The 18,010-nt window shown below is 45.4% G+C and overlaps 1 protein-coding gene across 1 annotated transcript; it reads left to right on the forward strand.

Moving 5' to 3' along the window:
- The first annotated feature begins 8,508 nt into the window (after nt 1-8,508).
- LOC146813621 (vomeronasal type-2 receptor 116-like) lies at nt 8,509-9,411 on the forward strand. The gene has a single exon (XM_085609098.1). It carries the CDS (start codon nt 8,509-8,511, stop codon nt 9,409-9,411), a length of 903 nt encoding a protein of 300 aa, XP_085465224.1.
- The last annotated feature ends 8,599 nt before the right edge of the window (nt 9,412-18,010 follow it).

An 18,010-nucleotide genomic window follows, 5' to 3' on the forward strand; every position in this document is an offset into this window, starting at 1 on the left:
AGAGCCATCCTGCATGGTTAATGCTTTTGCAGGTATCCGTTTTCCAATTTATACAAACTGCAAATTTCACTCATCTACACACACACACGTGCACACATTCACACAGACACACACACGCATTCTTTTCTACCTTTATTTGTTCAGGCATCAATCAGCGGCGCACGAGAAATCATTATTCAGCAGGATAGAGAGACATTTACACTGCGCGTTTTGTTTTACTTTTGAGCTCTTTTATTTCCCCCCTCCCTCCTAATCAGATTCCTTTCTGTTCCTCGGATTGACCTTCCCCCTCCCTTCTCTCCCCACCTCATCGCAGAGACGGAGGAGACAGAGCCATCCTGCATGGTTAACATCTCCCTCTACCACTCTCTCTAACCCTCTCTCTACCCCTCGCAATCTACCACTAAAAACAATAGCTTCTACATATTTTTGGAATGTCTTTCAAAATACGCAGAGACGGAGGAGAGAGCCATCCTGCATGCTTAATGCTTTGACAGGTATCAGTTTTCAAATTTATGCATACTTCACTCAACTGCACACACACACGCGCACACGCACACATTCACACAGACACACACACGCATTTTTTCCTAATTTTTTTTGTTCAGCAAAGAAACTTTGGCCGTGAATAGAGAGATCTACACGGGCATAGATGAGTGCCAAGGCCATCGGCCAGCTGCCCTTTGCTACTTTTCCCAGCTGCCTTCCTTCCTCCACAACCCTCCCCCTCCCCCCCACCAAAAAAACAATTCCTTGTTTAGAAAGCCTCTGTCTGGATAGATCTCTCACGGAGTCTGCCATTTACAAAAAAACAATATTTATTTACAAAAAAAATTGGGTAAACTGTCCAACAAACATAGAGGCTTGTCAAAATACGCAGAGACAGAGGAGAGAGCCATCCTGCATGCTTAATGCTTTGGCAGGTATCAGTTTCCAAATTGATGCAAACTTCACTCAACTGCACACACACACACGCACACATTCACACAGACACACACACGCATTCTTTTCTACTTTTATTTGTTCTGCAAAGAAACTTTAGCCATGAATAGGTAGATATACACAGGCATACATCAGTGCCAAGGCAATCGGCCAGCTGCCCTTTGCTACTTTTTCAGCTGCCTTCCCTCCTCCACAACCATCCCCCCCCACCCCCAAAACCCCATTGCTTGTTTATAAAGCCTCTGTCTGGAAAGATCTCTCACGGAGTCTACCATTTACAAAGAAAAAAAAATTAATTACCAAAAACATTGGGAAAACTGCCCAACAAACGTTGAGGCTTGTCAAATCACTCTGTTGGTAAAAACTTTTGGGCGAGGAATGTGCTAAGCCGAGCGGATTGTAATACAAAGTAAATTAATATCAAAGACCATTTCGCTCTCAAACACCCTCACTCGTCCTCACTATATACCTTTATACCTCTTTCTATACCTCGGACTCGACCTCTCTCTATACCTCTTTTTAGCATTCATTAGAAATCTTTGTGTAGCTCGCTCCAGATCTCTATACCTCTATCTCAAACACAATCGAGAGCTCTCTGAACATCTCAACAGCGCACTCAGAGTCTCTTTACTGCTCACAAAACTTATTTTGCTCTCTCTGTACCTCGCACTAACTCTCTACCTCTCACTCTCTCTTTTCACATCTCCCTCTACCACTCTCTCTAACCCTCTCTCTACCACTCGCAATATACCACTAAAAACAATAGCTTCTACATATTTTGGGAATGTCTTTCAAAATATGCAGAGACGGAGGAGAGAGCCATCCTGCATGCTTCATGCTTTCACACATACAACCACACACCTACAAACACACACAAACCCACACACACACTCAACCAAACACACACTCAACCACACACACACACAACACACACACACACACACACAACTACACACACACACACAACCACAAACAGTTTTTAGGGCTGACAGCATAAATACGCTGTCAACAAACCCGATGAACACTCGGGAAAATTTAGAAAGTCACCCCCAACTTTCAAACCATCTTGCTGTTGCAGAGTGTGTGCTGTACACATGGCAACACCGTGCCACAGTGGACTGTTGCAAGGAATGCTTTGATCCTCGGAGGCTGACAGACCTCAGTCTCTGCATTAGTTCACCCCGTCTTGGCACTGCATGAAAACAGGGTACACAAGGTCCAGCATGAAGTGAGACATTGTCCTCGGGGCTGGAGATCCTATTTAGCAATCTGCTTTAAAGATTGTGTTTCATTTAGGCCATTAAACATAAAGGAGCACTGGCAACGCTGATAACATGGATTCCATTTTGAGTATTGACTACAACTTTTAAGAAGCCTGCAGGACTGAAACACACATTTACGCTGCAATAGGTCTCGCATTTAAAAACAGGCATTTGCAATGCAATAGGTCTCGCATTGACATGAGTTTGAGCTATTGGCATTGCACATAACAATGCCTTTTATTTTTGATTACTTTTTAAAAACATAAATAGAAAGGATTTGTTATTTACAATACCAATAGCTTAAGCTCTCGTAACTGCGAGACCTATTGCATTGCAAATGCTTGTTTTAAATTACCTTCCTGTTGCTTAGAGTTTTCCCAGTTCTTCTCAGTTGACTGCTCTGTTTTTAACTTGTTTCGGCCAGTACCATGTTTGACAGTTTGTTTCTGTTTTTCTCTTCCTTTTCTTCCTTTTTCTTACGGTTGCTTTGGACCATTCTTTGGTGCTTGATAATTTTGATTTTCCTCAAATATATTTCCTCAAAAGTGTTTTCCCCAGTTGCTATGGGAAGATTTAAAAATTTGAAATTATGTTTTCTTACAGTTCGTTACAGAATTTATATATTTAAATCATGCTTCCCTAACCCTTAGTTACCTGAGCTTATTTTTTTTGCCATAATTACATTATTCCTCCACCCCTTTTGGGGTACGTGAAGTAATACTGAGTATATGATTTGCAGACCAGTGCAGCAACTGTGTCACAACTCCACAGAGCCCTTACATTGGCATGAAGGGCCTGCCAAGTGTTCCAGCTACCTGCAAAGGACCTGTGTATGTTTCTGTATTTAAACTCCACTCATGCAGCTTTGTCTATAAAGGTTTTAGGTTTATATTTCTTTGCAGTTAACTGTTCCTGTTGTTAAATTGTGTTTGCAATTCTGAAAAGATTTCATTTTCTAATGCGATTTTGATTGAAACGATGTCTTCATGTTCTTATGGATACTGGTACTTTAGAGATACTTGCTGCCTTTTGACTCTTTGTCCTGCTTGCTTCTTTTCTCTTTTTTAGAGTGAGAAATAACAGTCAATATGTTTGCAGACCTGTTTTGTCACATACACCACAACCCCACAGAGGATTTAAACTTGCATGGAGGGATCAGACCATATGTCAATTAACTGCAAAGGACTTCTTTACAGTATCTAAGCTTTGTGACCACAAGTTCACCTCAAAAGGTTTCAGGTTTCCATCTTATTTTTGCTATTGACTTCTGTTTTTAAGTTACGTTTGCTCAATTTTCATGTTTTTGTGGCTTTCTTTTTATTATTTGCTAGTGATTTAGACAGATCTGTATGTGTTTTGAAAGTGTTTTATCCTTACCTTCTTAACCGTGGTGCAAATTCTGCCGCGGTGCGGGAGTGTTCTTGTGTGGGCGGAGCTGCATCGGGCAACGGACGTGCGCTGCACTAGCGAGGTAGTGCTCACGACGGCCGTTGGCCGACGCGCGCATGGAACGGATTAAGAATGGGAGTGATTTGTCCAAGTTGGAGGGAGTCGGAGACCCGTCCAGTGGCAAAGGAGGTGTTGATGATTTTAGTCCAATAAGGGGCTGTGATCTGCTTAAGATTGTGAACTAGGTTAGAAGGGAGTGTGTCTTTGGTGTACAAGGTCGGCTTTAGTTGTGCAATGATATAAAAGACTTGAGCTCAATCATCGGACCAAAATTATTCCAGGAGGCATTATTTTTCAGTTTTAAATTTGAAAGGATGTCACCAGGCGAAGTAGGAATGGGTAGGTGAGTGGGAGGATTAGGCAGTAGGCACGGTGCCGAACAAGGAGGTATGTCTATGGGTACGTCTGGGGCATATTAGGGGCTGGGCAGGGCCAGACTTTGAGGGAAGGATTGGTTGGCAATTTCTTCGCATCTTTCAATTGAAGCCGTTAGCTCAGGAGGGGCAGAAGACGTTTGTTTTCCTACAATGTTAAACTGCTCTCTAGGTCTGTTTCTGGCACGATCAAGTTGAGCTTGAAAGAAAGATGCCTTTTAATTGAAAATGTGTTTCTTATAAGTTGATCTAGAAGTTCTGAGGAGGGCAAATGGGACGGTGAGGCGTGTTGGGGAAACATCGTTTACATCGCATTCAGTACACCGCAATGCTGTTACATCGCGGTCGTTACTACGAACGCGATGTAACCACGCGATGCCATTACAACGCAAGTCTTTACATCGACTTGCGCTAGATGGCGTGCTAACATTACAAATAGTGTAGTTTACTATCCCAACACCTTCCCTACTGTTAAGTGGACTGGAGTTGGAATAGTAAAATACGCTTTTCTAATGTTAGCACGCCATCTAGCGCAAGTCGATGTAAAGACTTGCGTTGTAATGGCATAGCGTAGTAACATCGCAGTTGTTGTAACGACCGTGATGTAACTGCACGCGTTGTAATGACTCGCGTTGTTACGTCATACATCCGGCGTGTTGTCTCCATGTTCTTTCAGGAAGTCTAAATTGTCTTCTTTCGTTGCTGAGTTCAGGATTGAACCAAGATTTGGATTGGAGTTTTCTTTGTTGCTTTAGATCAAGTGGAGCGACTTGGTCCCGGACATCACTAATGCCCATATTGAAATGTTCAGTGAGCTCGTTAGCATCTTGGGAGAGAGGGGTGAGATGAAGTTGAGCTTGGAGTTAAGACTCAAGGTCACGGGGGGGACTTGTTTAAGGTTTCTGGTCCACTTCATGGGTTTGGTATTTGCTACAGGAGGGAGTAGGGCACTGGTTGCGATTTTAAGCAGAATGAGATGATGGTCGGACCAGTCGATGGGGATGATGTTGGAAAGGGAGTCCAAGTCAGTGTTGGAGATGATAGCGTTGAGTGTGGCCCCTTTGATATGGGTTGGTTTGTGGCATAGTTGCTTAAGGTCATTCATCTCAAGAAGGTTCATGAGGCGCCTAACAGTGGGATCCACTGAATTATTCCATGTTGAAGTCTCCTAAAAAGAGATTTTTCGAGGCAGAAAGGGAGGAGTGAGTGAAATGGTCAGATAGTTCATCAGCGAAGAGGAGAGGCTCACCGGGAGGGTGGTAGATGTTATGGAGTCTAATCGGAGAAGAGCCTTTGACAGTGAGTTCAACACCAAGCTATTCAAATGACAAGTGATCCGTGTTCTTTAAAAGGGAGAGTTGAAAATCCTTTTTATAGATTATAGCTAGTCCACTCCCTTTTCTATCGGGTCTGTCCTGCCTAATGATGACGTAGCCGGGGGGGATGAGTAAGTCAAGAATAGCCGTTGAGTGGTCATTGAGACAGGTTTCGGTGAGGAAGCTGATGTCAATAGCGTCGCTGAGGATGGTTTCTAATATTTCAGTCGCATGAAGAACTGACGATCTGCAGTTTACACCCATGCAGGAGAGGGCACTTGGGTTATCCTTAGTAGGTTTAAGAGAGTGGATGATGGTGAGTTGTGCTGGAGGTCTAGGTGAAACGGGTGTAGAAGGGACTCTGTTAACTCCCACAATAACTGGGATGCTGGAGTAAGGGAGGAGGTCATCAGTTATCAGAGGCGTAGGTAGTTAGGAGTTACACAGGTTAATTAGGTCAGAAGTGGAGAGGCAGCTAACAGCACGGTGAGGCCTGTGTGTTCGTCTGCAAAGGGTTGTAGTCAGCCATCGGGTGTGTTGGGAAAAGTTATGGGAGCAAGAGTGAAAGGTATCAGCATGTCTGTGCCAGGCCCTGGTGTTGAGGGTGTTTATATCCCCTCTGAGTCATGTTAGTTCATTAGCCATAGCTGAGAGTTTGAGTTCTATGCTGTATAGTGTCTGTGCTATAGAATTGATGGGAAAGAGCAAGAGAGAAGTGAGGGTTGCACGGATCAACCACTACGGATTGATTGGGAAGGATGCTATTAGGAGAAGGAGAATTAAACATAGGGGAGAGGAGAGTAGGAGATCCCCGGGGAGGGAGCCAGTGAGTAGGAGTCGGGTTCACTTGTCTTTTGGGCAGTGTCGTACAGTGTCATACATACCTGACTAATTAATATGAAGTATTTTATGGACATGCGATCAAATGTAACTGTACATGAACATCTTTTCATAGGAAATCCACAGGAAACAAAGGAGATATTTACATTTGCTATTACATATTCACACAGAATAACAGTATGTGTTGACTTATTGTGATGTTACCACCTGTTAATGGAAGTCTGGTTAGATCTTATAGTTAATACGGGTGACAAGACCACAAGGTTCACATAAGGTGCCGCACCACTTCATCATGCACGTCAGTCATACTTGCAGCAAGTAAAACATGCTTTGCCTACTTGGTTTGACCTTCTCTATGTAATGGAGTCCGAGAGCCTCAGCTTCATGCTCCTCCATGGTAACATGACAACAGTTTAGTCACAGTGATTGCTCCTATCCTTGGAGCATTATAAGGGTCAACTTATAAACAAGGATAAAAATAAAAGATGGACGAAGGGCAATACACCGGCTAAAGAGCAGACCCCACCCTGCTGGTGTGTAAAAGCCTAGTATGTGGCTTTTTTCTCTTTCATATGCCAAGGAATTTATGATGTGGCTTGTAAGCATGCCTCTATTCACTGAAGTAAGGGATCAACAATGCAGTGAGTACCAGTGTGCTTGTCTATTCATCCCTTCACTAGTAGGACAGCCCCACCCTTGCATTCCTACATCTCAATTGTACAAGCTCTCTCGACAGAAAGAATCTTCCCAAATACATATGAATCACCAGAACAGGATAACATTTTGTTTGGAAAGATGAAGATTCTACATTATTTAGATGTTCCTTCCACAAAGTAAAAAAATACCAGAATAACTCATTAAACCTTCATGTCAAGTCAACGTGTTTCAGCTCCTTGTGTAAAAGATAGACGTCAAGGGCATTCACCAGGACTCATGGGATAGTACATCCTTCTGACAATTAGGGAGACCCTAATACCAAAATCGCTCTCGGTCTCCAGCCCTGTTGGGGCGTGGCCAATTGCAAGCCGCTTGGAGACACTGGTTAGTGGGTGCCTCGAAGCTTCACCTCAGTCTCTAGCGGGCCTGACCATGAAGACAAACTTCAGACATTATAACAAATCCCTCATCAGCCACCTGATTAGTGAAATCACGTAAACCTTCAATATTATTATTAGGCTGGCTACAAATGAGCTCATCTTAGGTTTTCAAATGATGTCAGTAGCAATAATGTTTGATGTGGATACTTCAGGATCCGTCACTTCAAAGGGAGGCAGCAGTAACCCGCCATTTGGGAATGTTTTGGCCCTTTTTTAGCCAGGCGTCACTTTCTGGCCTATTTGCTTTGTACATTTCACCTGGTTTAGCTGAGCCTGTGATGGATCAGACTGGTTACCAGCGATTGGAGACTTTGATTCTTTCTCCTTTATTCTTATTTGTCTTATTCAGTTCCATTGAAATTTCAATCACAAAGTACAGGTGATAATGTCTATCGTGTGTTCCCAGACAACCAGCTGTTTTGTTTTCTGATTTACCACTGAGGCTAATTGTTCAGAGAGCATCATGTGATGAATGGGTGAATCATTCATCTCAGGCTGAGGGATGTTATCCTCCTGCAAGAGGCAGGCCCAAGCTGCTCTGGGAGGGAGGCACACTTCATTAACTGGAACTTTGATTGGGGGTTCTCATTTCCACTCCCTAATGACACTTTGATTACCGTCCCTAATAAAATGACCAGAATTTAATGTTCCACTTTAATCAGATCTCAGATTATGGGCTTCTACTGTTTGGAAAGTTATCTTGGCACCATTTGAATTAAGATCCTGCATTAACGGGGAAGAGGTTCTTAAATTGTGGAAAACAAAGCTTCCTCAACCCTTATCAATTGGTAAGGTGGTTGGAGAGAGACAGCGTTTACCCAGAATGGGATAATAATGAGTCAAGTTGCTTTTATTCTATTGAGTGCACAAATTCACCGGGTGATCCAGACAAATGTAAAGTAAATGTATTTGTGCTTCTTTAGCAGTTCACCAGCAATCTTCCTCCGACCCCTGTTATCCGTTCTACCAGGAGCAGCGTTGCTGCCAGTTTCCTGTCGGGGTCTGCCGGGTGGGAGGTCTGATCATCACATGATTGCATTTGAACAGCACCAGCCTGAATCAGACACTGATCCTTCTATCAAAAGATGTAAAAAACAATCATTTTATCTTTCCCAATGAAATATTCTCAAAATAATGTGAGAGTGTGTTTTATTACATTATCAAATGAATATTTGTAACAGCTTGAAGGAGTGGAAACGGCTGATATCCTTTTTGCTTTCTTGCAGACATGGAGAGCTGCCTGCAGTGCCCCGAGGACCAGTGGCCGAATGACAGGAAGGACGGGTGCCTCCTGAAGGCCATTGACTTCCTCTCATACAGCGATAGCCTAGGTGTGACTTTGGCCACTGTGGCCATTATCTTCTCCATGGTCACTGCTGGAGCGCTGGGAATCTTTATCAGACACCGGGACACCCCAATAGTGAAGGCCAATAACCGTGATCTCAGCTACATACCCCTTGTCTCGTTAATGTTGCCCTTTCTCTGCTCTCTCTTATTTATTGGGCAGCCTGCACCATTCACCTGTCTGATCCAACAGGCTGCATTTGGGATGATTTTTACTGTTGCTGTGTCTTGTGTTTTAGCAAAAACCATCACTGTAGTGATTGCCTTCAATGCCACCAGGCCTGGCAGCAAGTTGAGTCGTTGGCTGGGATCCCGGATGTCTGGCTCTGTTGTCCTCTTGTGCACACTGGGAGAAGTGGCAATCTGTGTCTCTTGGCTGCTCACCTCTCCACCTCACCCTGGCACTGACATGCACTCTGAGACTGGCAAGAAGGTCCTGCTGTGTGACATGGGCTCTATCACTGCCTTCTACACTGTGATTGGTTACATGGCCCGCTTGGCCTTTGCCACCTTCACTGTGGCTTTCCTAGCCAGGAACCTCCCAGATAAATTCAACGAAGCCAAGTTCATCACATTCAGCATGCTGGTGTTCTGCAGCGTCAGGGTCTCCTTCATCCCGGCTTATGTCAGCACGAACGGCAGGTACATGGTGGCCGTGGAGGTCTTCGCCATCTTGACTTCTAGCGCTGGACTACTGGGCTGTATATTAATTTCCAAATGTTACATCATTCTGTTCAGGCCAAACATCAACACCAGAGAACGTTTAACTTTATGTGGACATTTATAGTTTCTAACTGGAAGTTTGAAAGTCACTATATAATATTTCAATTTTGGATTTTCTTTGCGGTGGTGGGGGCAGAACATTGATCCCAGAATTGTATCATCCTTTTTTTCAACCATTGGGCCCTTTGCAGGAAAGCATTAAAAATGTTTAAAGTAACAGGCATTTTTTGAGGACGGCCAATAGGGATGGTTTTCAGTCCCTGCTGATACAACTCATAGAGTAGGCATTTTTGGTTGGTTGAATGAGAATAGAGGACTGGAATATAACTGAGCAGCTCAAGCTGTGATTCCATTTGTTTTATTGTTGTTTGAGTCTAGTTGCTGTTTCTCACTCTGGAAGGGCCAGTCTTGCAGCGTCTCATCTAGTCTATAAATATACGCGTTTTGTTCTTGAGTAGCCTGTGCGAGGTGTCCTGGGTATTTCAAGGAGTCGCTTTTGAGGCCGTGAGTTTGTAAATGCAGCTTCACCCTTTTATTGCTTCCAGTAAATTCACAAGGATTTATGTGCAAAGGGCAACGTCTGTATGTGGTTCACTGCAGGGAAGACAATCTTGGAAGGGTTATTCATCCTGTAATATGGTTCTGTGTCCTGGGATGCAGTCATATGTTTACAAGTGGCTGATTGTTGTTAAACATCACAGTTTAGTTGCAATGCATGTGTTAAGAGTTATTGTTTGATTTGCTCAAGCGCTCCGTCCATCATCCCCTTTGGTATCGCTTTGTTCGCCCTAAGTTGGCAGGGTATGCCCAGACTTGGGTCACTTGCCCACTTTGCCACTGGTTTCAAGCTAGCCTGGCTAATGAGGGATATGAACCCGAAACCGGTCCCAGGATGCTTGTTTCAGGTCCAGGGAAGACATGGCTTGGCAGTTCGGGCTGGACTGTTCCCATGAGGCACAGGGTCAGACTGATTTGCATATGGCCATGTCTGAACTGGGGTGGTGGAGTGAGCTAAAGAATGATGATGGATTAAACCCAGATCAGTTGACTGGGAGTGAGAGTTCGATTTGCTCAAGCGCTCCGTCCATCATCCCCTTTGTTATCGCTTTGTTCGCCCTAAGAGAAGAGTATGTGTTAATTGATACATTCATTGCATTAATCAAATTCGTTTTTGCTGTAATATTTCTTTAGTGAAATGGATATTTCTAGACCAGAATGAACTGTATATGGTGAGTCAGAACAATTTCTTACCATGTATTGCAACCCTATTATATAACATGTTTGCAGCGTACATTATCATCAATCGCAGACAATAAAGAAAAATAAAAGAAATCATTACTTGTGGTACTTGGATAAAGGAGTGTATATGAAATACCAGAGGTGACACTGACATTTATGGTTGAAGGTAATCGATTAGAGATACTGTTTAATCAATCTGAGTAGTTTAAGCAGGTTATGTTTATATAACATGGAACCTGGCAGCACAAACCGTGCACTATGAACCTCTGACACCATTATCGATGCTACAAGTTTCCCAAAGTCCTGTCTGCTTTCCTGTTATGCTTTAGTAACAGCTGGAATCCTAACTGTTCTTCTTTGGTATTGGTTTTCTATTCATACTTCCTTCATGATATGGGTGGTTGTTTCTGTGGGGTCACCCTGCTGTATGTGTATGTGTAGGGAGAGCTGAGGTGTTCCATGATCCAGAAGGATGTCAGAAATCATTGCAATAGTTAGAACGTCTCTCCCTCGTTCGTGTCAATCTCTCATCCCTGTATCAATAAATGGAGACCAAGGGCCAGATGTTTCATACTTCCACGCAACGCAGCTAGACAACTTGCTGCACAGCGTGACAGGGAGAGGGCAGGAATGCACCATATCTATGAATGCATGGCCCTTTCCTGTTCTCTGCCTGCGTTGACACACAATCTGCTGCATAGCGCCAATGCAGGCACCCTTGTGCCATGCTGCAAGGTTACCTGTGTTACATGCAGGGTTGTTTTTGTGCAGGAAGGGACCCTAAATGTCAAGGAACACAGACATTTTGTTTTGTAACCTAAACGTAGTTTGTTCATATGAGTCTATTTTATTTATTTCAGTAGTCCATTCTTTAATCGTTGGCAGGGTAGCCAATTAGCAATGTCGGAGTATACATATCTTAGCTATAACTAGTGCAAGTGATAGCCGTCTCCTACAGTGAGAAGAAATGTCTCAGAAATCAGTCATATCACGTAGAAGTGGTTGTTTGCTGTTGGGGGATATTGGCCATTCAGAGAGCCATGAACATATTGCTTGGTATACAGCAGGGGACAGTTTCCACACTTCCCTTCTCCCTCCCCTACCTAATAGCAGCTGCTGTGAGGGAGCACGAGCAAGACCTCTGACCTCCTGCTCAGGGACCTGATCTCCCCCCGCAGCTCCACTGGTAAATGCAGCTGCTCAATCCACTGTGCTCTGCTCGGTCAGGTAGGTGTTCGAGGCCCTCCTCCACCCACAGGCTCCTGCCTGCACCTCATCCCTGGTGGTCCAGTGGGAAAGCCTTGCTCTTCTGCTGGCCGCTGATGTCTGTTTCTGTCTTTGTGCCGTTTTTCTGTCTGTTTGTGCCCGCTTTTCTGTCTTCCTTCTAGCCTCTTCACTGTATTTTTTATTGTGCTTGTCTTGTCATTGTACCTGTGCCTGTGTGTTAATGAAGCTGTTTTATTTTCTATCTTCTGTGCCTGTTTGCTCTCTGTGCCCTTTCCCGCTGGTTCTGCTGCCATGGCCCCTCCCACCCTGCAGGTTCCCGTCCTTTCCTCCCCCTCCCCTACTTAATGGCGGCCCCTTTGCTGACACACCAAGAGTGTGCCAAAAGCAAGCCCATCTGCACCCGTCCGCGACTCGACTATGGTCAGCGCCAGGAACCCTGGATCTGCAACCTCCCACCGCTACAACTCCGCTGCCCTCCTCGTACTCAACCCTGGAAGGAACAACAACTGCCAGAGGTCGATGCCGAACACCACCCATGGCCAGTTCTCCTGCCGTCACTGCAGCCAATCCTTCACCTCCGACTGCACCCCCACAGCCCCCCCACCAAATGACAACAACACCAAAACCCTGAAGTGCATCCTTCACAATGTGCGCTCCCTGCACAAACACGCCATAGATATTTGGGACCTCCTCAACACCCTCTCGCCAAATGTCTCCTTCTTTATAGAAACCTGGACCAATGACTCCTCCGCCCCTGACATCGCCACCGCCATCCCCGAAGGATAAATGATCCAGAGGGACGGCCGCCCTACCATCCAGAAGAACTTGCCATTGTGCACAAGAGCTCACTCTGACTCGCCAGCTCCACCATGAAGGACTCCTTCCCCACCACCGAACACCTTCACTTCCAGATCCAGACCAGCCCCAGAAGCACTCTCTACAACACCCTCACCTACAGACCCCCCAGACCCCTTGCTTCATTCGCCACTACCATTGCCGACCTCATCGCACCCCACACCATCGCCTCCATGGACTACATACTCATCGGAGACCAGAACTTCCACCTCAACAACCCCAGCGACCCCAACTCCACCACCCTCCTGGACCACCTCACCAACATCGGACCGAAACTGCTCATCACCATGCCCACCCACAAGGCAGGACACACCCTCGACCCATCTTTGCAGGGAGAAACAACAACCAGTTCAGCCACAAAACGCAACCCCCATGGACATACCACCACTGTGTACACTTCCACGTCCACAAACCCATGTCACCCAAACCTGCACCATGCCCCCCACAAAGCAACTGGAGAAAAGTCACTGAGGAACATCTCAACAACACCCTCATGCGCGATGGCCCCACCACGTTGACTGATGCCAACCTCACAGCCAAAGGACTCCACAGATGGATCTCCAGCTGTGCAGACAAGCTTGCAACACTACTCAACCTCGACAGACAATGCCCATGGAAAGCTACCTGGTTCACCGCCGACCTCCAAGACTCCAGACACACCTGCACATGTCTTGAGAAGCACTAGAGAAACAGCAAAACACCAGAAGACTGCACCACCTACAAAGACATCATGATGGAATACCAGCCAGCTCATCAGATCCACCAAAAGGACCTTCATCCAAAACAAGATCCTCGCCAACACCGGCAACTGTGAGCAACACTTCAGCATCATCCAGGAATTCACCAACAACTCCAGCAAAACCACGGACATCACCCCTTCCCAGGACCTCTGCGATAAGCTCGAATCCTACTTCCATCTGAAAATCAAGGCACTCTATGACAATTTCAACAACCAGACATCCCACTCCGAAACCACTTCCTGCTCCAGCAATGCCATCCAGCCCACCATTTCCTCCTGGACCCCAGTCACCACCAAAGACACTACTTCAACTATGAAAGGCATCTACTCAGAGGCACCCATGGACTCCTGCTTCCTGCACATCTTCCACAGAGCCGCCATTGCTCCCAAACTACGACACGCCATCAACACCGCCTTCAAGACCGGCATCTTTCCCAATGGCTGGAAACTCGCAGAAGTCAGACCCCTGCTCAAGAATCCCTCAGGAGACCCCACCAACCTCAAAAACTACTGACCCATCTCCCTCTTCCCCTTCACAACCAAAGTTACAGAGAAGACTGTCAATGCAAAACTAACCAAATCTATCTAAGAAAACTTCATCCTTGAACCCTCCCAATTCGGGTTCTGCAGCAACCACAGCACCAAAATCTCTCTACTCGCTGCCACAGACGACATCCGCACCCTCCTCGACCAAGGACACATCGCAGCCCTGATCCTACTCAACCTCTCTGCAGCGTTCGACACCGTCTCCCCCCCACACACTCACCACCAGACTCCACAACGTCGGCATACAAGGAACTGCCCTTGACTGGATCCGCTCGTTCCTCACCGACAGAACCCAAAGAATCAGACTACCACCTTTCCTCTCTGAACGCACGGACATAAACCCAAGGATCTTCGCTCAGCCCCACGCTCTTCATCATCTACATGGCCCCCCTCACCACCTTTGTCAGACAGCACGGACATAGTATCCTACGCCAAGGACCCCCAACTCATCCTCTCCCTCACCAAGGAAACAATCACCACCAGACTGAACTTCCAGGAAGGAATGAAGGACGTTGCATCCTGGATGATCAGAAACTGCCTGAAGCTCAACTCGGAGAAGGCAGAAGTCCTCGTTCTCGGACCCTTCCCCTTGGCATGGAACAACACCTGTTGGCCTACCTCCCTCGGCAGTCCCCCCACACCCACGAACCATGCCTGAAACCTCACCATTGTACTCCAGCTGTTTCAACAACCTCCAAATCCTCCAAAAGACCTTCAAGTGGATCCCCAGAATCAAGGAAGGCCATCACCCACGCACTCATAACCAGCAGACTGGGCTATGGAAATGCCCTCGATGCCGAGATCAACAAGTTTTTGCTCCGTAAGCTCCAGACCATGCAGAACACTGCAGCAAGACTTGTCCTCTGCATTCCTCAACACGAATGCGCCACCCAACACCTATGGAACCTCCACTGGCTCCCCATTGACAAGAGAGTCACTTTCAAGATACTCACCCACGCCTACAAATGTCTCCACAACACCAGACCCCAATGCCTCAATGAGAGATTCTCCTCCCACATACGCAAGAGAAACCTCCGATCTTCCGACCTTGCCCTCGCCAAAACCCCACGCAGCCACAGAGCAAGAACAGGTGGAAGAGCCATCTACTACATCGCGGCCAAGACCTGGAACGAGCTCCTGCTCAACATCAGACACGCCCCCTCCCTGAACAGCTACAGGAAGAGGCTCAAGACCTGGCTTTTTGACTGATAGGGTGCGGGTCATCCCCCCTCCAGCGCCTTGAGACCCTCATGGGTGAGTAGCGTGCTTACAATTCCCCTGATTGATTGATTTATTGATTGATTACCGCTCTCTTCCTGTCATGCAACTAGCACTGTAATTTGCCTTGCTGCACTGCGTTGCGTGAAAGGTTAGTACATCTGTCCATCAGTATTGAACCTATGGGAAAGAAGAATTCACACGTCCGTTTGCATAAACCGGTTTCCAGCTGAGATTTGATGGGCAGCTGCTGTGATATCGTTTCAAGAAGTTACTAAAGCAGGTGCGGTGGGTATTCATTGGAGATGCAGAACATCTTTTAATAGACCGTGTTGATGAACACGTCCTCTGAGGATGCGTCTAGTGCAATGTTCTTTCTTTATCGAGCTGAAGCAATAAACCTTGTTAGCAGCTATCAGAATATGTGGCTCATGCACCCACTCCACAGCGAATGATTAACATCTAGCAGTGTTAGCAGCTATCAGAATATGGGGCTGACGCACTCACTCAACAGTGAATGATTAACATCTAAGAGTGTAATGTGTTACCTATACAAAGGTTTGTGTCTATTGATTACAAAGTTGTACTGTGTAACATCTTAATTTTGAATTTAACGGATGTGCAGTTTGTCTATTCAAAGTGTTTAATGCATTTTATACCTGAATACACATTAAATACCTTGAATTGATCAGTCTTCCAGGGCTATCTCCGTCTCCCCACTGAAACCGCCCGGCCCGAACCGCAACCGCACAGAATTCGGATGAGATACATCAAGCAGCTATGTATCCGCAGGGATTTCTTACTGTGTGGTTTTTAGACGCTGGTCGAGGCACACAACAGCTTGTGCCTCAATTTGGCTAGTGTTTGGTTATTATACTGAAATGTGTACGGGTATTTGCACCGTCATCCCTCACTGATTTCAAGACGGTTCCAGTGATCTACAGACACATAGGCCCAATTATGACACAACGCAGCGCTTGAAGATAACATGTTGCGCTGCGTCCAATGGAGATCACGTATGACTCATTCCTGTCTCTCTCCACACTGGCACTCTGAGTGCTGCCTAGCGCAACGCAATGGTGCAAAGGACCCTGCCTTACTGGGGGGAATGTTTTGGTGCAGGAAGGGACATCTTCCTCAGAGACATTTCAGAATCCAGCACACGTAGAAAGAGGAAATAAACATAGTTCTCCTCATAATGCCTCTCTAGGGACGGCGCAGCATTTTGATGCATTCTTCGGATTAATAACCTTAGTAAATCTGGGAATGTGCCAGATTCTGTGATGATGTGTGAGAACTCCCAAACTACACCCATTGAACGCCTTCCCAAGACACAGTAATGCAAGGCAGAGATTTGCGCTGCGTTATGTTAGTCTGAATTTACTAAGCCACGCAGAACCACTCAAGATGGGTTTATGTGGCTTAGTAGATATCACTCAAGCCCTTGCGGTGCCTTGCTTTGCTTTGCATCGCCTTGCATGACACAATGGCAATTTAAAGGCATAGGAAATCTGAGCCACACGGTTCCTCAGCTTTAGATACTGACAAATGAAATTAAATACTATTGTTGTTTCTGAGATCTCAATATTATTCGGTTTCTACTACTGCTCTCACCTATCCTCATCTCTCCCCCTCACTAGTCCATGAACTCCATACACAAGGCCTAAATCAAAAAAGGTAAACTTAAATATTTTGGTTTTCACAAAGAGATTTACAAGTAGCACCTTTACGGGTGCGGAGTGTCTGCACATAAAATGTTTGGGGTGTTTTTATGTGTGGGGACTGCACTCTTAAAGATACTACTCCTAAATCTCTTTGTGAACAACAACAAATTGTAAACTTACACAAAAGTGTGAGTTCGCCTTTGTGAATCAGGCTTACAAGGTTTCCATGATTTCTATGGATGGGTAGTGAGGTTTCTGTTGCGCAAAGTCTGATGGGTTAGCTCTCAACAAACAAATCCATAAAATTTGCATCAAAGGGAAATATAAACAGCCACCACCCCACGCTGTTGATTTACAATTGCAAGCAATTGCTAAGATCAAATCAAAGGTTAGTTTCCTGAGCAATGACAATCAGTATAAGTCTTGCTTGCTGCTTGTGACTGTGAAAGTGTCCATGTGGCTGGTGGCCATTTTGTGGTGGTACTTTAGTAGTGTGCTGCTTTTGCCATATATGCCTGCATGTCTTTCTTATGTTCCTCTTGGCTTACTGCTTCCGTCCATCCACTTTGCCAGCTGCAGCTCCCTCAATGACGTGATGAGCAAATAAATTTTGCCAATCAAACACGTCCCTCTTCCATTGCATTTGTATTTTTGTTTTTGTTCTTCCTCTTTCCTATCCTTCCTTAGTATACACAGTATACCATGAAAGCCATTGTTGTCAAAGTCTCACAAATGGCTACACTGTTATGTTTTTTTTAACTTAAACAGAGATAATAACATTTAATAATATAACACTGTTAGAAATGGGGGTCTCTAGTTGGCAATGGCTGGCCACTGTCCAAGTAGGGACCCTTCTTCCTAGGTCAGAGTAAGCAGCCTACACCCTTTGACAACCCCTGCTCAACCCTGTGGTAACGTAGCACGAGCAGCTAGGCTTATCTCAGAGGCAGTGTGTGAAGCATTTATGATAATACAAAGTAATATAATGAGGAACACTACAAATGGACACCACTCAAGTAGTTATAAAAATAGGTACATTTATATAGACTTAATCACAAGACCAATAACAGTAAAAATCCACAATACTAGAAAAATAGGGTTACTTTAGAAATGCTGCAAAAATAGTTCAAGGTGCACAAAATGATGTTCAATTCAATGCAGTGGTCTCTGCGACC

Source organism: Triturus cristatus, chromosome 6 (genome assembly GCF_964204655.1).
Source record: "Triturus cristatus chromosome 6, aTriCri1.1, whole genome shotgun sequence".
Taxonomy (NCBI): domain Eukaryota; kingdom Metazoa; phylum Chordata; class Amphibia; order Caudata; family Salamandridae; genus Triturus; species Triturus cristatus.

Bases quoted from the DNA above. Each gene is read 5' to 3' on its own strand.
- LOC146813621 (XM_085609098.1), top strand. From the start codon at position 8,509: ATGGAGAGCTGCCTGCAGTGCCCCGAGGACCAGTGGCCGAATGACAGG.